The 24,907-nt window shown below is 43.1% G+C and overlaps 2 protein-coding genes across 3 annotated transcripts in view; one reads left to right on the forward strand and one right to left on the reverse strand.

Annotated features, from left to right (window-relative positions):
* The window catches only part of GATB (glutamyl-tRNA amidotransferase subunit B), a 59,019-nt gene extending 56,049 nt beyond the window's left edge, over window positions 1-2,970 (forward strand). For both annotated transcript variants that reach the window (XR_014011656.1, XR_014011657.1), the window contains one exon: window positions 1,200-2,970. The gene's annotated coding sequence lies outside the window, so the exon portion shown is untranslated. The remainder of the gene's footprint in view (window positions 1-1,199) is intronic.
* FHIP1A (FHF complex subunit HOOK interacting protein 1A) overlaps window positions 1-24,907 on the reverse strand; it is an 84,505-nt gene that overhangs the window by 10,019 nt on the left and 49,579 nt on the right. Inside the window, exons 6-9 of the mRNA XM_081208356.1 lie at window positions 13,309-13,476; window positions 8,391-8,470; window positions 7,361-7,548; window positions 3,471-4,514 (exon numbers count right to left, since the gene is read on the reverse strand). Coding sequence (XP_081064482.1) covers window positions 3,471-4,514; window positions 7,361-7,548; window positions 8,391-8,470; window positions 13,309-13,476 — 1,480 coding nt within the window. The remainder of the gene's footprint in view (window positions 1-3,470; window positions 4,515-7,360; window positions 7,549-8,390; window positions 8,471-13,308; window positions 13,477-24,907) is intronic.

A 24,907-nucleotide genomic window follows, 5' to 3' on the forward strand; every position in this document is an offset into this window, starting at 1 on the left:
AGCCACAGAGGACTTCCTTCTCTTATCCAGCAGCTGCCCCCTGGGGATGGCAGTTTCTACAGGGCTAACGCAATGTCAAGTAGCCCTACATTTCCCATGGGCTACATTGGCCTAGCCTGACATGCTTCAGAGAAAGTAGAGTCTCCCTCCTCCTTTCTTCTCTCTCCCTGCAGCTTGACATGACCTGCCAAGAGGGAGGGGGTCAGGAAGGGAATTCTGCCCTGTTTTCAACCCAGCACAATGGGCACTTCCTGTCTCCTCTACCTGCTCCCTGCTGTGGAAACAAGGGAATTCTGACTTGGAGATCAGCCACATATAGCAATGCTATGATGGGCTGCACTAATGCAAGGCTGCACTGCTCTAAACATAGAACTCCCCCACCCCTCACTTGGGAGGACACAACTACCACCGGCACCCAGCCCAGGAATTGCACAATGGCATTCTTACACATATCCTTTTCCTAAGCTTAGGAGGGAGTACAGACAGTGACAGCCTCGTGCTATTTTAGCATGGTCTTGGAGCTCTGGCATTTCACAGTGTCTACTTCATAGAGGCTTGACCAATTAATTGATATAAAAGGGTTTGAAATGGCAAGCAGGGCACAGCTGGACATCGCTGCCCCACTTGCCATGCCTAAGATGCCACTATGCAGCATAGCATTAGAATCAGGTTTCTCAGCCTTCCTACACAGCAGTTAAAATCCAGGAAGTCCATCAGAGATGACTGTGACCTTTTAACCTCTGCTGCGCCAAGAAAAGTTTGCGTTGCCAAGGAAGGGTATTAAAAACTCAACACCTTTTGTTTAGCATAGCCATGTTGCTATATGCACAATGCACAGGAACCATAGAACTGTAGAGTCGGAAGGGACACTGAGAATCATCTAGTCCAACCTCCTGCAAAGTAGAAATATGCAGCTGTCCCATACGGGGTTTTGAACCTACAACCTTGGTATTATCAGCACCACGCTCTAACCAACTGAGCTATTCTGTGAAAGGCTGTGACTCAGAGGGCGAGCATACATAAGGTTCCATGTTCAATCCCTGACGTCTCCAGGTAGAGCTGGGAGAGACTAGCAGTAGGATTGCTTGCAACCACTGCAAGTTCTCCCATGCAATCTTGCAGTTCTTAATAATTATGGACCTGTCCTGTGAGCTTCTTCTTATTTAATCCCCTTGTCCTACTGGAACAATCTTTTTCAGGCGCTGATGATTACTGCTGACATGATCCAAGAACAAAAGCTATGCAAGAGATTAAGAGAAAAGTATGGGGGTGGAAGATATTGAATGGTAAACTATTCTGGAAATACATAAACAGCTTTAGTTGCAAAAGGGTTCTTGCTGCACAATGAGTTGCTTCCAGATACTTAACCATGGTACATATAAATGGCCCTGTCATCACTAAGCTAGCTTCAAGCATCTTGTTAGATGAAGAATCTCAGGTGACAAGTGGAGGTTTACAAGCTTTGCAAGAGGAGTATCACGGACTAATTAGATCAAAATTAATGATGTTATACAAAACTCACCGTGCAGGCAGACATAAAACTAATTGGGGTCCTATTCATAATAAAAGTTTTATTTGCCACATTACATTCCCATTACTAAAATACTGATTGTGTCCTTGACGGTGGATGAATGAGTTGGGATTTGAATCGCAATAAATTATTAGAAGGAGCACATGCTATTTTTTTCTCAACGAACACAAAACATTAGTACCACATACAAAGATCGGTTCATTGTCCACCTTAAGTTCTGAACAAAAGAAATCTTCTTATTCCTTGACACAGAAACTATGTTTCAGTGCTACAATCCTATGGGAAAGGAGGAATTAACAGAATTCTTTATGCTGGCTGTGTTTCGATGATAAAATTGTGGTTTAACAAACCAGAATATAGACAAGCTCTCTGCATTTACATGCAGCTCCTTCCTTTACATAAACGGGAAAACAAGCCAGGAGGCCCAAGGCTTACTGCAGCTCATCCTAGTAATGTTAAAATATGGTTTACTGTTACATGCCAGCTGGGCGAACTGAGAAGGAAGATGCCACTCAAAGAGCTGTGGATGTATTAATACAGCAGTAATGTGAAATGTTAACTTTTCTTAATTTGACTGACCCGTGTGGGTTTTGGAATATCAAAGTTACCACCAACTGCTACTGTTCAGAAGCCACAAAGCTCCTGGTCTTTTAACAACACAAACCCAACTATTTATGAAGTTTTTTTTGCTAAGCTGATTATTTTTCACAGTGGCCAGACAGCTGCACCAGTGGAAAGGAAATTATTTCCAGACTAGAATAATAAATCTGATAGCAATATGCTTATTCAATTGCATTACTCAGTTTAATTGATCGATGGAGTTATGTGACATGTAGCCATATTTAACATTCTCTTCTTCCCCACCCTTTCCCTGAAAAGCATTATCCGGACAATTTCTCAGTTATGTTGTATTGCCTGGATCCTTATGGGAACAGAAAAGTGCTGAAAAAATACAGTTTTAAATTAGTAAGTAACAATAAATGGAAGTTTGCTTTAGTTATTTGCTTTTGTCATTATGAGCACATTATTTGAAATTTCCCAGCCATTTTACCACCATCATTTCCATCCCCCCAATAGGGCGAATATTCATATCATGTCATTCAGAGGAGCTGAGATAATTCAAAACAGATGGTGTTCCAAGAGCTACCAAAGTTAAATAAATACCAAAGTGTTTTTAAGCCCAAATACAATGTGTCCTGCTACATTACAATAAAATCCTTTTAGGGAAGTGTGATATTGAAAACAGGATGAATTCAATTCAGCAGTGCTAAGCGTTTCACAATTGGTAGGGAGCAAAATGTCTCAACGTGCAGGTAAAATGGGGCAGATGCACAGAATGGCGGCAGAGCTGCCATCTAGTGATCAGAAGTGACTAAGACATTTGCAACTTTAATTTTACAGTGAATAAACAAGGTGTTGTTTTGTCTTACCAGAAATAATTGTTGTTTAGTCATTTAGTCGTGTCTGACTCTTCATGACCCCATGGACCAGAGCATGCCAGGCACTCCTGTCTTCCACTGCCCCCCAGTTTGGTCAAACTCATGTTCGTAGCTTCAAGAACACTGTCCAACCATCTCGTCCTCTATCGTCCCCTAGACAGAGGACGAGATGGACTAGAAATAATAGCTATTGTCAAATCTTTTTGTGGCAATTGCTCTTTAGCAGTGCCTGCTGTGAAAGTTTGATTATCCCTTTTCCTAAACTATGTAGGGATATTTTCTAGAATTATGCTGCTATCAGAGAATTTCTGTACAAGATATATTGAGAAGTATATTGGTCTACTTCGATTTCATTGGAATGAAATCCAAGCCAAGAATATTTCTACACTTAACAGTCAATGTCAACATAATCAGTAAATCTCTTATTCACATAGCCCTCCCCCCCACCAAGAACATTATTGTTTAAAAGAGTTTTAAGTGACTTGATTAGAAAATTTCACCTGTAAATGGGATGCTCTGGGTCCTTGCTGGATTGCCGGACCATACATCTTTTGGTCCAAAAGGTGAAGGCATACTTTCTGCTGATGGTGTGTCGGCTGAAAAATTTTCAAAGTCTTCTTCCTCTTCCACAGGAGAGATTGGTTCAGGAATAAGCAATTTAAGTTCTACCAACTCTGTAGGGGTAGAATCCAACTCCTTAATGATGTTATCACACTGGGAAATAAAATCCTCGCTTTCGGGGCTCAGCAAGCTCGTGTTAGCATTGCGGTCTTCTTCTAGGCAAGACAGCTTCAGTTCCAAGTCTGGCTGCGGGGTTTCAGCAACGCTGTCATGGATTTGTTTGACTGTTGCGTGCTGGGTCAAGTTTGAATTTTTCATATTGTGTTCCTCCAAACTGGAGTCTGTCTGGGGACTTTTAAGGGGACCATTGGCAGGGAGCGACTGCTGATCATCTGTGCTTTGAGATTCTGACACCGAAGCTTCCTTGTCTGCTTCCTGAGCATCCTTTTCAGCACATAACCTATAAACCATGACATCATCCTGAAAGTCTGATTCTTCTATATATGACCCTTTGATCAGCATGATTGCATTTTTCTTCATTTCCTGAATGTGCTTTGGTGGCGCTGCAGGTGGTTGTGGGTCTACATTTCCTAAAGCATTATCATGCTGTGGAGAGCCCGAATCAGATCCAGGAGAGATCCCCGTATCATAGCTGTCATCCCATTCCAGCTCCAGCTGCAACTTTTCTCCCAAAGGAGTTATCTGAGAGGAACTTGTATTACTAGGTGTTCTATGCTGAAATCGGAAAATGGGCTGATCTAGGTTTTTACCATCCTCGTCAGCTAGTGTTTGGATAAAGGTACGTGGATCAGGGCTTTCACCATCATATGGAGCAGACCAAACCTGGCAGTCTTTCATACAGTGGAGTATGAGGGATTGAGCATCCCAAAGGTACTGCAGGTAACTGATATCAACAGTCTTCCCATATTCCACAATACATGTGGAGTCTGCAGTACCTCTGCTGTTGGACTCTTCAGTTGTACCTGGAATGGAATGGCAGGGAGTCACAGTTAGGGTGTCGAACAGCAACACAAACATGCATAGAAAGATCCTATGAATATGCTTCTAACTTATACCTTGGTTACACAACTATCATAGTCACGTGGCACATGAGTAAATAGCACTATTCCACAAGCAGGCAAATTTACAGAGAGAGATGTGGCTATTTAGATTAGACCAAAGGAAGAAGATTTGCCAGTTTCCCTAGACTAGATAGTCCCTTTTTTATGCAGACTAGTTCAAAGGTCCTTAAAACTTGGAAGTAAGCTCCTGAACCACAAGATGCTATCAGTTAACAAGCTGCAGCGGTGCAGAATAGTGATTTATGCAACTGCTGCAAACTCACATCCTGTCCCTGGCAAGTGGGGCAAAAGGAAGGACCTCGCCCACTCAATTTTAACAAAACTCTCCAAAGCAAATTAATGTTGAGATATGTTGCTCCTAGAGGCTGCCAGATTCCACAAGATGCAGTAGAGAGAAACCTGCCCTGTCCTGTCCGTAATGGCACACAGTTTTGTGCTTCTCAATGGTCCAAGAAACAAGGTGCCTTGCCAAGCCTCTTCTAAATCAGTTCACTATAGCTGGTTGAAGGAACTCTACTGAACACTACTACTGAACTCCTATTTCAGATCTTGCTATAAGCTCAAGGGAAAATCCTCCTGCAATGATCCAGCTGAAGTTTAAATGACTCAAGGAAGCTCCATGTATTACAAATCAAACAGGCAGTACTGAGCAACAAAATAGCCAACTGATTGAAATTTTTTAGACAACAGACAAACAAATGTGGAGAAAGTCTGAATTTGGCAAAATGTAATACGTTTCTCTGTGGTGTGGAATGTCCTTTATTTTTATGGATGGCTCTAAAACATTTAGCACAACAGTTTGCCTTGCAACAAGTTCAATGGATACACACACACACACACACACACACACACACACACACACTAAAAAGGTGTATTTTTTCATTGGTATTGCAATACTTCCTCAATCTGACTGAATTGTCAGCCATAAACACAGAAACAATGAAGTGTTAAAGATCATGTCACTGGTCACCGGAAAGGCAATTTCCACCAAATTTCCAATAAATTTGTTCAACTGACCTATGACCAAGATGTCCTAAGATATTTATGATGCTCTTGTAGACAAAATACAAAAGTTTGGGGCAATCGACTCAAGTTTTATTAGGTTGCATAGTTGACATTTCTTTCCAATGGGGAATGGTTTTACTTTTGATGGATTTGAAAGAAGGGGCAATGCTCCCCTTTACTTAGGTTTTATTTCCTATCTCAAAAACTCCAAGTGTGCTATAATACATATTTAGCTGTGTTTACTGTTACAACCACCTCCGAGAGGCAGGTTAGGTTGAGAAACAACTGCTTGAACAAAGGTACCTAGAGAGGTATGTAGTTGAGCATGGGTGTGAAACTCTGGTTTCCCATGTGCAAACAAGGGATGGGGGGAAATTTGCTCAGTTTCCATTTTAATACTAACTCACTAAAAATGAAGCTATGCTTCAAAAGTTGCAATTTTCCAAATTTTGCAAGGCAGCTCTGAAACCAGATATTGTCTACAAAAAGCATTTAAATGCACACAAATGTGTATTGATTTTCATGAATTCTTTTCGACTTGCTAAACTGATGCAGAAATGAGACAAACTGAAGTTAGGCTGGAAAAAAATGAGAAACTGAAATCAACAGCCATCCATTCCTAGTGTGAACCCAGTAGTAATGTGGACCACTTGCTGATACTGTGGTACCTTGGTTTAAGAATAGCCTTGTTTACGAACAATTCGGTTTACGAACTCCGCAAAACCGGAAGAAGTGTCCCGGTTTGCAAACTTTACCTCAGTCTAAGACCGGAATCCAAATGGTGAAAGTGCACCGGCGGCGGGAGGCCTCATTAGGGAAAGCGCACTTCAGTTTAAGAACGGACTTCCAGAACGGATTAAGTTTGTAAACCTAGGTACCACTGTACTTGCACCTCTTTTCATGTTCTCTCGGAATATTAAAAGCCACCACATGGCAAAACAACTGTTTACATAAGGTAGGAAGAAAAGACAAGGGTTCCCCTCCCCCACCCACCATCTTATGGTGGACATTGGAGATATCTCCTTGATTACAGTATGTTCTTGTATACTATTTGCATGGTGTGTCAATGTAAATTACTTTCATTCACAGTATTCTGAATGCTCTTATGGGTGAATAATGCAAATACACTCAATATGTCCATAACAGTTCTTGTTGTTTATACACTGTAAATAAAAGAAAACCCTTATTTTAAAAAAAGCCTTTCAAAAGTAAAGAGTTTTCCATATTTTTGCAAACAGTCTGCATCTTCATGCACACACACATTTATTCCTGAGACTTCCTCCTCCTGATTCTAACTAGCGGTAAGGAAAATCCACACCTAATAGTGTATGGTGTGTGTAATCAGAAACTTAGCATCCTACACACAGGTATTAGTAGTAGTAAATAATCAGCTTTTCAATCCAAATGCTGACAAAAGTAAAGAGGTTTTCACAAAATCTCATGAGACTGGTGTAAGAGAGAAGGAAGCATTTGCCTGGAACACAGAAATTCTGCTCTAAAGTCCTCACGCTGCTTTAAGTGCATAGCATGGATGTGATGCAGGGAGGGTGTGTGTGTGTGTGTGTGTGTGTTCTTTCATTAGTCCAGTAGAATATGAATCTAGCCAAATGTTACACGTGGGAGGAATTAAGAAACTTAATGATAATCATGAACTCAATGCCACTGAATACACCACGAGGAACGAAAGAGGAAAAACAGCCTGATGCCAACTTGTCCATTCAGAAAACAGGTGAAATATTTACCTGCCCTGTGTATGTTTTTCCTCCACAGGATATAATCTTTTTCTTGTTTTTCAAAAGTCAGAGTAATCCCACTAGAGCAGCAGACTGGAGTCAAGGCAAGCAATCTAGCAGCAGATACAGAATACCAATCTCGTTCCCTCACAGCCCATCTTTGGCTGAACATGATGTGATTACAGGGTATCAAGTACCTAGGAACAGAGGGTTTCATTAATTAAGTGCCACGACATAGCTCCTATAAAAAAGTTATTCTCCAGCCCTCATTTATTCCTTAAAGCTAAATCACATAGATGAGCCAAATTTTATAATACCAGCTGTCTCAGGTCTGATGACTGAACTGCCGAGTTGTTACTTGTCTACAGGATATGGAAAATACAACAAGAAAGGACTGCGGAAGAGTGGACTCCAGTTTGTACAGGATGGTGAAGGGACCAAGCTGGTTCACCATCGTCATAGGAATACTAGCAATTGGCATAACACTACCCAACAACCAGGTACTCAAGGTGCCGATCTTACAGGGATGTATCTGACTGGTAAGTTGTTGTGAAAGTGCAGTGCCAAGCCAGCTAACTCTCAATAGGCTTCCTCAAAACTATTTTGTGAAAAATGGATCATATTCTTCCTAATGCACTCACAAACCCTAGGAAGTACTGACCCTTTTCAGAAACAAGACACATCACTCTGTATGCAGAAGAGCCTCTGTCAATTTAGTCCGAATGAATGTAAATTCCTTCACTCAGTCTGCTAAATTTGTGGAAAGTCTACTTTCATTCTTCTAAGCGGTTTGTGGTTTTTAAAAAATTCTCGTTTTTCATTTTTTCGGCACTAGACATCTAGGATTGACAGTGAGCTTCCTGTACATCCTAAAACAGAAGTGTGTGATCTTCACCCACAACAGTGTAACACATACATCTCCGCCTACTCACACCATGCACAGCATGGGTAAAACAACAGGTATGAAGCAATCACAGGATACTAATCATCAGGGAGGAAATAGCAGGGCAACATCAGGAGAAAGAGTGTTTGATTCTACCTTAAAACTAGCTGTAACATCACGTCTTCACAATGCAAGCTGATAAGTGTTCTGAACAATGCCAGGGACACCACACAGAGCTAAAAAAAAAAGATAAGCAGAGTCAAAATCTGTAAATCTCCATGCTTTCCTAAGGTAAAACATTATTTTGCATTAAAGCAGCTCACAACCTAAATTTTAGCATTTTTGAGAGATGAGATGTATGTTTTAGTTCACCTAGATAACATCGTCTGACAAATTAATTTAGCATGCCCCAATAAAGCCAGATGTAAGCATAGATATATACTATAATCCTTTCAGTAATGCAGTAAGGGAGAGAAGATTCCAATTAGTCAAATATGAATTTTTAAAGAGAACTGAAATGTGATTAACCCCAAACCCTCACGTAAGTATTTTTTTTCTCTTTCTTAGACAGAATTATTATACAATCATCATACACAGGGTCAAATTCTGTTGGAATGGTATCATGTCATATGTCTGGAACACTCTGAAAGAGCTGGAGGCCTTTTAAGAAAAACGGTTCTGTTCCTCAACAAATGCAGAGAAACTCAGGTACCAGTCAGGTGCCATCATATATTTTTTCATCAAAAATGGCTTCCTAAAAATGGAAAAGGTTAATGGTTTTATGCACACCTTGCATAGAACCATTAACACTCATGCCATGTTACCAAATACATTTTATCTGTAGTTTACTAGAGGATAAGGACTAAATACAGTGGTACCTCTGGTTATGAACTTAATTCGTTCTGGAGGTCCGTTCTTAACTTGAAACCATTCTTAACCTGAGGTACCACTTTAGCTAATGGGGCCTCTCGCTGCCGGTATGCTATTTCTGTTCTCATCCTGGGGCAAAGTTCTTAACACAAGGTACTACTTCCAGGTTAGCGGAGTCTGTAATCTGAAGTGTTTGTAACCCAAGATACCACTGTATTGGGAAAGATCTATTGTGAGAGCCACTGTATTTCACTGAAGGTAGCGTTTAGCTGCATCTGGAAGTTTGAATACTGGGGACTTGGAGTCTATTTAGATGTTTAGGATAATTCAGTGCACATGATGCATTCCTTGATTAACATCAACATTTCAAAATCACCCCAGCTGCTGAAAGCTTAAGGTAGGGATAAAGTTGCTTGCATTCTGTGGTGCTATACTCAAATGGATGACATTATCTGCAGCTCAGGTCAAGTTTTCCCACTTCCTAAATCAAGGAAGTGCATCTCAAGCCTCTCTAATGGCAGCAGTTCTCTAAAATCGGCTGAGCACAGAAACGCCTGACCTTCAGCCCTGAAGCACTATAGGCACAAAAAGGGTTTCCTCTTCCTGTCAAGTTAGGCATGATATCCTCAAGACTATCTCTTCTGTTCCTATTCTTGTACTGTGTGAATCACTGCTGCCTACACAGCTGCACAAAGAGGTGAAGGCGGACTGCTGCTTTGCCTAGAGTGCCAAGCAAAATTACATGCATAGCCTTGTTTGAGAGAACCGTTTGAGGCACTTTAAGAAGGTTCACCTCATTGGTTTGGACCGCAAGGCAGAATTAAATGAAAATTCATGTGGGAAGATTATTGATTAACAGGACACTAAAATTGGATTCTGTAAAGGAACGTCATAAATGGGGTTCTGTTATGGTATAGAGTTTTTGTTCTTGCCTAGTGCTGTAATCTGTTGAAGCTGTGGAGAATACAGTGGTACCTCGGGTTACATACGCTTCAGGTTACACACGCATCAGGCTACAGACTCCGCTAACCCAGAAATAGTACCTCAGGTTAAGCACTTTGCTTCAGGATGAGAACAGAAATCATGCGGCGGCAGCAGGAGGCCCCATTAGCTAAAGTGGTGCCTCAGGTTAAGAACAGTTTCAGGTTAAGAACGGACCTCTGGAACGAATTAAGTACTTAACCCAAGGTACCACTGTACACTGATCAAAATTATGGACCTATAGTTTAAAGGAGTAGGATGTTGGGGGGAGTGACCAAAAACATTCATGGAGAGAAACGGGGGGTCTTAATTAGTTCATTAGGCGAAAGGAAAGCTGTTTTATATGTGTTCCAAGTGGACAGAAGTGCTTGCACATTTAATCCTATCAGGTATTGCAAAACCTTTCTGCAATAACAACAGTGCTATGGTAACGTGCCGAAAGCTGTGGGGATGGTTTCTATACTTGGCTAAGTTATACAGCAGGGAACTCATTTAGCATCACTGATGCATTTTGGCGGCGCTCCTGAGTTGCTTGTGGCTGGAGAATTCTTCGCAATACCCACCCCCTCTTGTCTGTGGAACAAATAATTATGGTACAGGAGAGACACACATTAGCAAGTTGTAAGCGACTGAAGCAGCTTGGGAGTTTTCAGAGAGTTAATTTGTTTGGAGCTAGAGTCACAGCCGCGAGTACGTGCAGCTATGTGCATGCCCTCCACTACGTGGAAATGTTTATTTGGCGCAAGGTGTCGTCCTTAATACATAAACGTAATACACACGTTGATCATTTGGCCCTGCCTGCCTTTCCACCCATATGCTGGAGTGCATCCTCCATCATTTAATACTGAGTAAGTGCCAGCCAAAGAGGGGATCAGAAGTGCAGCTTGCTGAATGCAGACCGCAGCAGGTGCTTCAAGATTAACCTGCTTGCGAAAGGAAGCTCCTAGTAGATTAACTATTTCTGTGGCTTAATTAACATGCCACAATTATTTTCAGAAGCGGCTCTTGGCAGTCCACTCAATACCACAGAAATACTTTTATGTTGCAAAAACCAAAGGAGTGATCAAGCTGGCTGCACTGATACTGAGCAACATCTGAATACTAAGGCAAGTGTTTTGATGCTGCATAGAGGGCCACTTCACTCTACCTCTCTAAACTGAGACAATGAAAATACGAAAGCTTGCTTGGGGACAAGCGAGTAACGTTTTGGGAAGGGAGCGAGTGACTGATTCATAAGTCTGCATAGTTAATTTCGAACACTCAAAAATATGGTGTCATTAAATTTTTATAAAAGCCTGCTTCTGAGATACACACTTCTGCAGTTGATTACTTAACGCACGGGGAATAACCAAAAAACAAACTCCAATTAAGTGGCAAGAAAAACACTCCAAAACTCCAATTCGGTTTTATGCTGCTGCAGGGCTGATTTTACTGCTGACTCATTGATTTTATTGTTGTTTACATTAATAGTTTTATTGTTTTAATTGTTTATACAATTAAATTTTATTGTATTGCTATGGTTGTTTCTAATGCAGTGGAGTTGGCTTGAGGACTTGGTATAGGCGAAAGAGACAAGCAATAAACTTAAAATAAAGAAACAAAATAAACTCAAATTAAGTATCAAAAACAAATTGCAAAGAGGCAGACACGATATCACACCCAGCATTAAAATAGCAATTTAAAATACTAATACCAGTTCCATGATTTATCTGAAACAGTGTTATATTCAGATGGCTGAATTCTTTAGAACCTCCAAATTTGTTTCAATGGAAATGTTTCTGCCTCTCACGCCTTCGGGCTGTGGCTGTGTAAAGGTAAAGGTACCCCTGACCATTAGGTCCAGTCACAGACAACTCGGGGGTTGTGCGCTCATCTTGCTCTATAGGCCGAAGGAGCAGGTGTTTATCCGCAGACAGCTTCTGGGTCATGTGGCCAGCATGACTATGCCGCTTCTGGCGAACCAGAACACCGCATGGAAACACTGTTTACCTTCCTGCCAGAGCGGTACCTATTTAGCTACTTGCACTTTGACATGCTTTTGAACTGCTAGGTTGGCAGGAGCTGGGACCGAGCAATGGGAGCTCACCCCGTTGCGGGGATTCGAACTGCCAACCTTCTGATTGGCAAGCCCTAGGCTCTGTGGTTTAGACCACAGCGCTACCTGCGTCCCCTTAAAAGTAAAGGACCCCTGACAGTTAAGACCAGTCGTGAATGACTCTGGGGTTGCGGCACTCATCTTGCTTTATTGGCCGAGGGAGCCAACGTTTGTCCACAGTTTTTCCGGGTCATGTGGCCAGCATGACTAAGCTGCTTCTGGTGCAACGGAACTGCAAAACCAGAGCAGCATACGGAAACACTGTTACCTTCCTGCCGGAGTGGTACCTATTTATCTACTTGCACTTTGGGGTGTGCTTTCGAACCATACACACCATATATTTCAAGCACATTCCACCCACAAAAAAAGAATCATGGGAACTGTAATTTGTTGTGTCCTGGGAATTGTAGATCTGTGAGGAGTAAAATACAGTTCCCAGTATTCTTTTTGGGGGGCAGTTATGTGCTTTAAATGTATGGGGTTCATAGCCTGTGATAGAATAATTGGATAACAATGAATACACCTCCCAAAAGCAGAATTTATGCAGCTCAGATGGGAAAAAGTGCTTTAGATGAGCAGAAACTGCTAAGGAGAGAATAATTCTTATATTGGGGATTTGAACTGAACCCAGTCTGTTGTAGATTCACTGGGTGAGCTTTGGTACATCACTTCCTCCCCCAAACATCCCAAGTTATCGCCCCCTCCCACCGCCTTGCAGCTCATTTCATTTTATTCCGTGGATGCCCTGGATGTTGTATCATTCTGAGGTAAGGAGAAATTCTGCAACAAATTCCCAGAATGCCCCTGAAGAATAATAATCATATGGGCCACTTGGTGAAATAAAATGGTAGTTGTCATTGCAGTATTATGTAAGAGATGACTGGAATTTTCCTTATTTTCTTCTTCTTCCCTCCATTTTTCTTTTTGTATTGAGTCTATTAATTTGTAAGCTTGAAAACAGGGCCAGTATTGTTTGTAGGTGTGAAGTTTTTCAAGAAATTTTAAGCACTTTCTAAAGAATATTAAAAGTAGCTAAATTCACAAAGGCATAAGCAAAATAAGCTTGCAGTTGTCTAAAACAATCCCACAGAGTAAAAGACGGCCATGTTCCTGTTATTCTCATCTCACCCGAAATGGAGTGTTTATGCGGCTTGTGAGGGTGTCCAGGATGTGCACATTCTCATGGCGGTGCAGCAAGATGAATCGGAGGAAGATCTGTAGTAAAGCTGGTTCTGAAACACTCCGCAAGAAGAGATCCAAATAGGCAGTTGTAGTCATTACTTCCTCCACAGTCACCTGGAAAGGAATACACAAATGATTACAGACCACATCAACTTTGCAGCTCTGATTATATAGTCTATGTGACCTCCACAACGACCTTGCAATGGGATATATAATAAGCACAGTTTGTTTGTTTTCTGTGGGTCTAAGCCAGCATACATAAAAACAAACATTGGTGTGCTAGTTTGAGTATTTTGATTAGCTAATGATAGTGGCAATGCCAAGCTAGGAAAGATGGATGCAAACAACCGAACCATTGCACAGTTATTTGGAACATTCTCTTCCAGTACTTGACTTCCTCTTGAAGATGCTGTTTGCTAAACACCAAAAGGTCTGCTATTTGACATTCAGAGAAGGTGCTTGCAAGAGATACAGGGTTTTATAAAAATCCTCCTGCTGCATTATATGTGCTCTCTACTTTTCCTGACTCTAGCTTTGCCCATACTGTGTTATGAAGAAAAATCACACTTTTCCAATCAGCTGGAACAAATTCTTGTGAACATGTTTCTTCCAGTTCAGTCAGTCACACAGCACACCTATTTCTTTTGTCTGCTACGGATGTCAAGGAGCACAAGGTAGCCTACGAAAGCTCACTTTGTTTGTAGCAAACCCTCCCACCATAGATTGTGCCACTACATGTTGCCACTTGGTTGCTGCACTAAGAGACATCGGCAGATTTCGACATCTAGCTAGCTGAGGTTTATTGTAGACACCGATAGTGCCTGGTCCCAGAAGAAAAACAGATTTGTTGTAAATACCCCCAAATAATGGAATTTATGTACTAGCTATAAACTTTCAATTACACCTCAGCCTCTTGTGGTGAATGTTCCGGTTTCTACTAGTGAAACAACTTACTTTACTAATGCAGTCCCTAGATCATTCGCCAGTAGGTGTCTGATATTTTAGATCCAGCCTTTGTGTTGTGCACCAAAGGGTGCAAAGTCAGCATTTTCAAAAATATTTACGTGCAAGCTTAATAAGCTTAAAAGCACAGATACAAATGCATACTGGTCTGCCTATATGAAAAGGAGCATTAACCATCTTTTGTTTAGTATTCTTCATTGGATAAATGAGGAGGGTTCTTTTTTTCCCCTCCTTAAGAAAGAATCAGGTAAAGGAGAGACTCCAAGCTGTCATTTAAGAGCTAAGAGGATTTGGAAAGTACTCCAGTAGATGGTTTTGCATAAAATGCGTGCGCTCTCTCTCTCTCTCTCTCTCTCTCTCTCTCTCTCTCTCTCTCTCTCTCTCTCTCTCTGTCTTTTCATGCAACACATTAGCTGTTTTGTTAAGCAGTTTAAAGATTGTAATCAAAAACATACGTATTAACATCAAAGACCTCAACTAAAGAAAACTACTTGTTAACACTATGTTTACGTTCATATTTACATACTAAATAGCATCTAACAACTAACCTGTGGACTACATTTGCTTCAAAAGTTTGTGCTATTACTTCTGCAGCATGTTTAGGCGTTCACAGTCATATGATTAACCACAAGCTACCACAGATGCAACATGAGCAGTTTTCATTATAGGTGCACCCCCCTTAATATAAGTTCAAAATAGAAACAAATAAAAGCACATCCAACCATAAAAAACCTGATCACCTCAGTCTTCCTCCGAGTTACATTCATCCTCTAGAGCCACCGTTATAGGCTTCTCAACTTAAGCAATTTCAGAGAGGAAAAGACCATATAATGTATTCTGTACCCTGCATATACTAGATTGACAGTCCTCAGCAATACATTATTTATGAGAGATGTACGCTCAGCACTCTCCAAATTGGCTTGAGGACCTGGTTCCTGAGCAAATAAGCTTACAGCCTAACCTTGATTCCAACAGCAGTGTATACACATTTTTAAAAGCAGGAATGAAGAGCTGAGCAGGCCCGGGCTTTGGTTGCTAGCAGTTTCCTATGAGATATGTGTATGTGTGTTTGTTTCAAACCTTATTGAAATGCTCTCATATACACAACAGATGTTATTTCACTTAGCCAGGTGAGAGGGCAAGCAGGAGTTACAGAGGCCTCAGAGCATTTAAATCTGTAAACGCAACTTCAGGTGAGGTCCTGATAACCCACAAATTCAACATGCTCTGTATTCAACAAAAGGGTTTTCTACACTAATGTGCCTCATTAGAAGCTGCCTCCAACATGAATAAGCAATAACAACAATACTCAAGATCCTTAAAAAAGGGAAGAAGATGAACAATAAAATCACCAGAACTTCAAAGAGGAGCGTAAGATGCAACTTTTGTTGGGATAGAAGTCAACAGCTACAAGATGAGCAAGTCCCTATGTGGACATCTTTAAGCAGGAAACTGCACAAGACCCTATTTGTACATAGAGAAGAACACACTACAGAATACAGGCAGCCTTCTTAACCTGGTGCCTTCCAGAGATCTGCACTGCAACACTCATCAGCCTCAGCTAGCATTGCCAATGGTCAGGTAACATGTAGTGCTAAACACCTGGAGGGCATCAGGCTATAATGAAAAGGTAAGACATTCTGCAGGAGAAACTTGCTAACAGTTTGGAGGAAGTTGTGTTATATACATAAATGTTGCTTGTCTAGAAACGTTTTTAAAGTAAGGTAAAGGGACCCCTGACCATTAGGTCCAGTCGTGGACAACTCTGGAGTTGCGGTGCTCATCTCGCTTTATTGGCCAAGGGAGCCGGCGTACAGCTTCTGGGTCATGTGGCCAGCATGACTAAGTCATTTCAGGCGAACCAGAGCAGCGCACAGAAACGCCATTTACCTTCCCACCGGAGCGGTACCTATTTATCTACTTGCACTTTGACGTGCTTTCGAACTGCTAAGTTGGCAGGAGCAGGGACCGAGCAACAGGAGCTCACCCCGGCGTACAGCTTCTGGGTCATGTGGCCAGCATGACTAAGCCATTTCAGGCGAACCAGAGCAGCGCACAGAAACGCAATTTACCTTCCCGCCGGAGCGGTACCTATTTATCTGCTTGCACTTTGACGTGCTTTCGAACTGCTAAGTTGGCAGGAGCAGGGACCAAGCAACAGGAGCTCACCCCGTCGCAGGGATTCGTACCGCCGACCTTCTGATTGGCAAGTCCTAGGCTCTGTGGTTTAACCCACAGCGCCACCCACATCCCTTGTTTTTTAAAGTACAACTGTACTTTTCCAGAGAACTTGCAACAGTGGCTATCTATTACAAAAACTTTTGAAATGGAAATGCTTGCACTGGGGAATTGGGGGGGGGGGAGCCAAAAGCAATATTGAATGCAAACACGGGCCAGGCTCTTGTCACCACTGCTGACACAGCAAAGGACTAATAGAAAAGAACAATAGGAATAGCAGAAACAGAAAATGCTGCAGCAGCTGTCATGGGAGAGGAAGATTTAGGAAATGGGCTGAATTCGCCCTGTTCCCAACACTTTAAGACAGGGGGTGGCCAAAGTGTGGCACACAGTCAGCATGGACTTTGACATGCCTGGACAGGACTATGAAGGCTTGCACAATATGCATAAATCTTAATTTTTGCAGGGTCAAGCTTATGAAACTACATTCATAAGGAAGATGGGGGAGGGGGCAGTGGATTTTTTATTGTGATAGACTAATGTTGTATTGACCTGTTTCATATTCTTCAGTCACGAAATGCCTGGGCAAAAAGAAATGTTTTCAAATTCCTCCTGAAAGTTAGTCATGATGGAGACAAACACATCTCATTAGGAAGGATATTCCACAAACTACAGTCTGGGTCAAGAGAATCCTTTAGAGAATTCTACATGTAGTAGAAGCTTTCGGCTCACAGAACAGCACCTTTGGATGCAACACATAGGCTACAACTGAAGGGCGCTGACTTTAATTTACAAGGTCTGATCAATCATGATTTACACCAACTTCCACCAGTCTGGTACCCTCTAGGTTTTCTGGACTGCAATATCTATCATACCTGACCATTAGCTGTGCTGCATGTAGCTGATGGGAGCTATAGTTCAAAACATCTGGATAGCATGATTGGTGAAGGCTTGTTTAGACATTCTGGATGAGGAGGGGCCTCCTGCTCTGCAGAGGATCATAATTAACCTGAAGGATCATGTACACAGCCTGGGAATACTCTGGATTCAGCTTTGCTACTGAAGACTTAAGGTGATGACAGTGTCTATACAAATGGTTTTCATTTGTTGCAGCTATTCATTTATTTACTTACAGTATTTACAAACTACAGTGGTACCTCGGGTTAAGTACTTAATTCGTTCCAGAGGTCCGTACTTAACCTGAAACTGTTCTTAACCTGAAGCACCACTTTAGCTAATGCGGCCTCCTACTGCTGCCACGCTGCTGGAGCACGATTTCTGTTCTCATCCTGAAGCAAAGTTCTTAACCTGAAGCACTATTTCTGGGTTAGCGGAGTCTGTAACCTGAAGCGTGTGTAACCTGAAGCGTATGTAACCCGAGGTACCACTGTATACTATGCCAGACACACCTGAGGCAGTGTCCAAGCTTTAAAAGCTAATAAAAGTCACTATACTCTATGCAACCAAGGCTGCAGCAAAACACTACCATTCCCATATAAAAACCTCAGCAGCAACAGAGCTTCTGCTCACTCACTGATAAAAATGGTTTTAAAAGCAAGGGAGTTTTTACTTGCTGGCAGAATGACATCAGGAATGTCCTTTGGGAGGATGTTTCATAGAGATGGTGCACTGTTGGGAAATAGCACTGATGCTTGCTCAAAACAGTTTTACATGAGTGGAGAACTGAAAACAGAGGAGACCTTTCCCCCTCTGTTTGCAGTGGAAGGGAAGGACCTATAGGAGGATACATCCCCTAAGGTGTGCCAGCTATCCCCTTACATGGAGACCTTGCCATATTCATTCTCCGGCAGCCCTGAGGATTTATTATTGTAATAAAAGGGCTAGCTTTGATTACTGCCTGGAAGCTGCAGCAAATGCTGAATACTCTTCCCTACCTTTTTGTTGCAGCAGGGTGGCGGGTGTGTGTGTGTGTAATTTAGGCAGCATATAATGTGGACCGAGTTTCCAAGTACAAAAAGTTGAAGTCTTATAGCCTCAAATGCAGAGTAGCTATGGCATAAAGGTAAAGGACCCCTGACAGTTAAGTCCAGTCGCGAACGACTCTGATGCTCATCTCGCTTTATTGTCCAAGGGAGCCGACGTTTGTCTGGGTCATGTGGTCAGCATGACTAAGCTGCTACTGGCGCAATGGAACACCAAAACCAGAGCAGCACACAGAAACGCCGTTTACCTTCCCACTAGAGCAAAACCTATTTATCTACTTGCACTTTGACGTGCTTTCGAACTGCTAGGTTGGCAGGAGCTGGGAACAAGCAACGGGAGCTCACCACGTCGTGGGGATTCGAACAGCCAACCTTCTGATCAGCAAACCCAAGAGGCTCAGTGGTTTAGACCACAGCACCACCCGCGGCATGCCTTTTGTCAAATGAGGATCATATTTCAAGGATGACCCAAGCCAGTGCTATATTCCTGGGAGGTGCAGCTTAGGGTGCCCTGTAGATCTGCATCAAGTTGTCATCTGTTATATTATGTTGGGTCTGTCACCTTTTCTTTCAGCTTGTGGTAGCCTTAAGTCCATGCTTCAACTTTCAGTACTTTAGCTTTTTACACTAACTTTCAAGACCTTGGGCTGCATGGATTTTTCCCCCTTTCCACTTGCTGCATTTTATCTTATTGCTAAAACTAGTACTGAGTAACTTGTTTTTACAAAACTGGTATTTAATTTTTTAAATATATGGGCTCTATCTCTCAGTCATGAGAAAGTTTCTTAGATAAAATGACACCTGCCTTGAAATAGAAATGGCTTTAGCCAAGGGAATATCTCGCTACGTAGCTACAAAGATGTGGTCGCCCTAGAAAAGGCATCATATATGTGCTGTATTAGTACAACTGGAAGCTGGCTACTTTCAGACTGTTCGTTGCAGTACCTTCTGCTTAGCAAAGCTCCCTGGTAAAGCTCACAGAAAGTTCCAAGTTCAATCTCTGATATGTCTAATTAAGAGGGGACAGCTAGTAGGTGATAAGAAAGATGTCTGCCTGAGACCCCAAAGAGGGACCATCCATCAGATTGGATAATACTGAGCTAGATGAACAAATATTCCAGTATAGACAGCATACTAGGTTCCACCTTTTCCTCCATAGTCTGTGTGAGCATGCTGAGATGAAGAGCGCATGGAAGCAGGTTGAAGGTCCAGATCTGTTCACACACACCATACCTCTAGTAGGAGTTCACACTTCAAAAGTCACTTAACACATGCAAGTTCCAAAAGAAAATCAAACTTTGTCCTATCTGCCAGCCCTCTGGTTTCCAGCTGCTGTTGCTGAATGCCAGGCTGTCTCTTATGTAAGACCACTCTCAGCCCTGATCTGATTATGGATGAGGAGGCTGATCTGGTCTGCATCACTGAGACCTGGGTGGGTAAGCAGGGTGGAGTAACTATAAAGTAATTACAATAAGCAAGACTGCAAGTGTATTTTGTAGGCTGAATTTCGGGAGAATGGAGACTCCATATTTCCCCACCAGCAAAATGAGTACCAGAGAAAAATGGGACAAACTATGGCCTAACAGTTATACAGCAGCCTCTGTCATTCAAAATTCAGTATTCTGAAAATCAGTGCATACTCACCAGATTAGAATACTATTATAACGTGCTTCCATTTACGGTAATTTAGTAAGTTGAAGGGGGGGGGGGACACTAGAAATATAAATTGGGTGAGATCTGGAATGTCCTTTTTTTTATTTATCCATTCTATATATAAAAAAAATCAGGTGGGTGAGAAAGATAGCTAGAAAACACCATCAAGTCAGTACAAATTACTTGGTGATTACAAATGGTTTGGTAACATAAAAAAGAGTTGTCCCAGAATAGTGAAAAAGTGTTCCGTATCTGGGTCAGCCAGAGGCTGTCTGTCCTGAATGCAAAGGTCATTACTGTGTAAGTGTCACCTGTTTGGCATTTAAACAAGTTTATGAAAAAAGCAAATAAAGTGAAGAATCCACATGCATGTTTAGTTAACTCATTTATATCTGATTGAGCATTTTGGTTTCAGCCACCTCTTTTAGTTTCCCCTCAGATCCACTAGATGGCACACTCCAACCTTCTCTGTCCAAGATGTTAAAAAAGATACAGCAAATGACATTGCTAAAAATTAACATGTGATCAGCATACATTGGGGTAACAAGGGCAAAAAATGATCTAAGAATACCACCACTTTTAATTAAATCCAGTAAGGGATAAGAGTTATCAGCTGTTTGATGTCATCTGTCTCTTTATGATAACAGCTACAGTTTTGGCTGGGGGATAGGAGGGGACCCCAAACATTTTTTTTATTATAACAATTCTTATTGGGAGGTTCTAATAACTTACCACTGAAGTGGTTACATAATAATCCGAGAAGGTTTTACACCAATCCCTCTACTATTTCCCCCCCTAACTCAGGAGGTCTGATCCACACAAAATAAGAATTTGGCCTTTAGTGTTGTGACACCAATGCTTTGAAATAGCCTCTCACGGAATATTAGATGGGCACCATCTCTGTTATCTTTACAGTGCCTTCTTCTTTCAAAAAAATCTTTTTAAGTTGAGATCCTTCCCAGTCTACATATGCACTGGAACTGTTTATAAGATGCTTTATTATTATTTTATAAATTATTGCTTGCTTCCCTGCGCTCCTCTGGGAAGAAGCGTGGGATATAAATTTGATAAATAAATGTTATATAATTCTAGTGCTAGATTAGACAATAAGCCATTTACAGTGCAGTCTCGCTAATGTCTACTCAGAAATAACCCCAATTCAATAGGACTTACGCCCACGTAAGTAATGATTACAGCTGCAAAAGTAATTTTTTTAAAAAAAACAAACACCATGCTGAAGTTAAAAAGAACCACTGAGGTTGGTGGTAGCTCATCTCTGGAAGTGGCAGAAGTTCTAACTGAAGACATTCTGCAGATGTTAATATATTTAATACAGTGGTGCCTCGCAAGACGAAATTAATTCGTTCCGCAAGTCTCTTCGTCTTGCGAGTTTTTCGTCTTGCGATGCACGGTTTCCCATAGGAATGCATTGAAAATCAATTAATGCGTTCCTAGGGAAACCGCCTTCAGACCAGGTCCGGGGACAGTCTGTCCCCGGACCTCTTCTGAAGGCTGGGGGGGGGACAAGGGCTTTTCTTCCCACCCCCAGCATTTTAAAAAACCCCGGGACAGCGGAGGACTTCTCCGCTGTCCGGGCGATCTTAAAATGCTGGCGGGCGGCATTTTAAAATCGCCCCGGGACAGCGGAGGACTTCTCCGCTGTCCGGGGCGATTTAAAAGCCCCTGGGAAGGCAGGCGGGACAAAGACTTTTGCCCCCCGCCAGCCTTCAGAAGAGGTCCTGGACCTCTTCTGAAGGCGGGCGGGGGGCGAAAGTCTTTGCTCCCCCCCGCCTGCCTTCAAAAGCCCTCCGGGACAGGCAGGCAGGGGGGAGCAAAGACTTTCGCCCCCCGCCCGCCTTCAGAAAGTGTTCCCTCCCCGCCGCCCGGCTTCGGAACGATGCTCCGAAGCCAGGCGGCGGGGGCAGGTGTTACCTCCCCGCCGCCCGGCTTCGGAACGATGCTCCGAAGCCGGGCGGCGGGGGCAGGAGTTCCCGCCCCACCGCCCGGCTTCGGAACACCGTTCCGAAGCCGGGCGGCGGGGGCAGGCGTTCCCTCCCCGCCGCCCGGCTTCGGAGCACCGTTCCGAAGCCGGGCGGCGGGGGCAGGCGTTCCTGCCCCGCCGCCCGGCTTCGGAGCATCGTTCCGAAGCCCGGCGGCGGCGGGAGGAGGCGTTCCCGCCCCGCCACCCGGCTTCGGAGGAGGTCCGAGGACAGTGGGGAAGACGCGCTGCGCTTCCCCGCTGTCCCGGATATTTCCCTATGGGCTGTTGTCTTGCGAAGCAAGCCCATAGGGAAATTCGTCTTGCGAAGCGCCTCCAAAACGGAAAACCCTTTCGTCTAGCGGGTTTTCCGTCTTGCGAGGCGTTCGTCTTGCGAGGTACCACTGTACAAGGAAACAGAAGGCACTTTTAAAATTCTACATTAATTACTAGACAGCAAATTTTATTCGCAGGGGACACTGTACCCTTTGACGACTTCATCTATAATTTGTCTTACCAGTAATGAAATGATCACAAGTTTCATTACAAACTGGCCTTTTGGACTTTGGTGCTTATTTTTCCTCCTTTCTTCATTTACCAAAGCTTCAGTTAGAAGAAGCATTGGTATTTGTACCATCTGGCCATATAAAATAAAAAAGTGTTCAAACGTACTTCCCAGAAGTACTGCTCAAATGTTTCTTTTTTCTTTTTAGTAGAACTTAACCACTTAAACAGGTAGTTCTGGTGTTCAAATCACACAGAATCATAGAACTGCAGAGTTGTGAGGGATCACAAAGATCATCCATTTCAACTCCCTGCATTTCTGATCCAGATGGAGGGAAGTCCTTTGAAGGTACTGCTAATGCCTTGGTTCACATTCACTCCTAGGATTTATTTATTTTTCCTCATACCCAGAAGGAAAGTTTTGTTTCTCTGCAAGTACATAAACCATTTAAAAACACATACATAGACATTTAATGTTATTTGTACTTGTTTTGTGCCAACATGGTGATGAGACAAGAAAAGAAAGAGCTCAAAAGTCTTGACAGGTAAAGATGACAGGACACACTGACAAATCCAAAGGAAATAAGGACACTTTTTCGGCAATATTAATAATTCTATTAATTATCTACATGGCAGGCTGAACTGAGAGCCTTTCAAATGATAATGAGACTGTCACAGCAATCTCTCATTTAAACAGCTGAAGTGCTCATGCTGCAGCAATGCGACAATGCGCTGCCGAAATACCACTCCATGCTTCAGATGTGCTGCCAGGCCCCAGGTTACGTTCTCCCCTTGAGTTTGCCAAAGCATAACTTGATAAGAATGATGGATTGCAGTTGGAATATATCACAATCATTTAGGCAACACATCCAAAACATGTTTAAATTGGGAGGGTGTCATGGATCGATGCTGCAGAGAAAGAAGCTGTGAAGATATAGGGCAGATCCCTGTCCCTGAACTAAATCCCACAGGAAGGGGATCTGAGGAACTGAGGCAAATAGTCACAACAAAATAAAAACGAGCAAAGCAAATACTGACAAATCACCAGGTCCACTCAAGAGTTCTTAAGGAATTCAAAGGTGAAACTGGGCGAGTGAGCAGAAAAATGGCAAAAGCAATTCAATGACACCTGCGAGGGAGATCCTAATTTCATGGATACTCTCATGGGGTCTGAACTGGCCGTGACTGACAAGGAACGAGACCTTGGGGTCATAATACATAGTTTGATAAAAAACACTCATCCAGCGTGTGACAGCTGTGGAAAAGGTGAATGCCATGCTAGGGATCATTAAAACGGGAAAGAAACTAAAACTGTCAGTGCCATAGTGCTGTTATACAAATCTATGGTGTGACCACGGTTGGAATACTTAGTGTACAGCTCTGGTCACCTGATACTGTAGAACTGGAGAAGTTTCCCAAAAACGCAACCAAGGGGACAGAGCAACTCCTCTATGATGAAAGGTTACAATTACGCCTGGGCAATATTGATATATCGTCCGGGACCGGTATGTGGGAGCAGACTGTGATGACAGCTTCACTCAGTGGTATATCGCTGGTGAAACCATCACCACTCTTGAGTACCTCTGCCTCCAGAACCCTGAACTAGCTAAGAGCTAGAGGCACTCAAGCGGCAGCAGTTTCACCACCATCACACTCTGCCCAGTCAGAGGGAGAATCAAGCTAATCAGCGAGGTGCCGATACAGCTTGTTTCTTCCTCCCTCCGCTTCTTTAAACTGCTGCCCTTGCCTCAGCCAAGCAGTTTTACAGAACTGCCGATCTGCCATCGGCTTGCAGCAGCAGGATGGGGGCTCCGTTAAAGCGACCCCCTCCCCAGCTGGCCCCTGCTTGCATGTGAGTAGGAGAGGGATCGGGGCTGCTCAGCTTGGGAGTACGAAGCCTCCACTTCCCAGCTGAGAGATCCCCAGCCCTGCTTGTACACGAGTAGGAGCGGGATCAAGGCTGCTCAGCTGGAGAGCACTAAGCCTGGAGAGCACGCCACGCCTTGCAGACCACGCCTGGGAGGGTGGGCTGTGTCATTCCTGCTAGGGTGAATGACCCCTGCACACCCGTGTGGGCAAAGGCGAAGGCAGTCGAATGCACGGAGCCTGACAGGTTCCATGCGCTTGGCTACTGCTGCTTGGTCCGTCTTCGGGGAGTGGATGGCAAGCGGACAAGGTAGCTCGCCTGTCCCCCATGCCAGCGAAGACAGAGGGAGCTTGGCAAGGAGCCCCAAGGTCCTTGCTGCTCCAGTGCTGGGGGCAGGAGCCTGTCCATCCCCCTGGCTGAGCAGCAGGCTGAGACCAGCTGTATTGGCCACAGCCCGCG

The sequence above is a fragment of the Podarcis bocagei genome, assembly GCF_964188305.1.
Source record: "Podarcis bocagei genome assembly, chromosome: 9".
In the NCBI taxonomy this organism is placed as follows: Eukaryota; Metazoa; Chordata; class Lepidosauria; order Squamata; family Lacertidae; genus Podarcis; species Podarcis bocagei.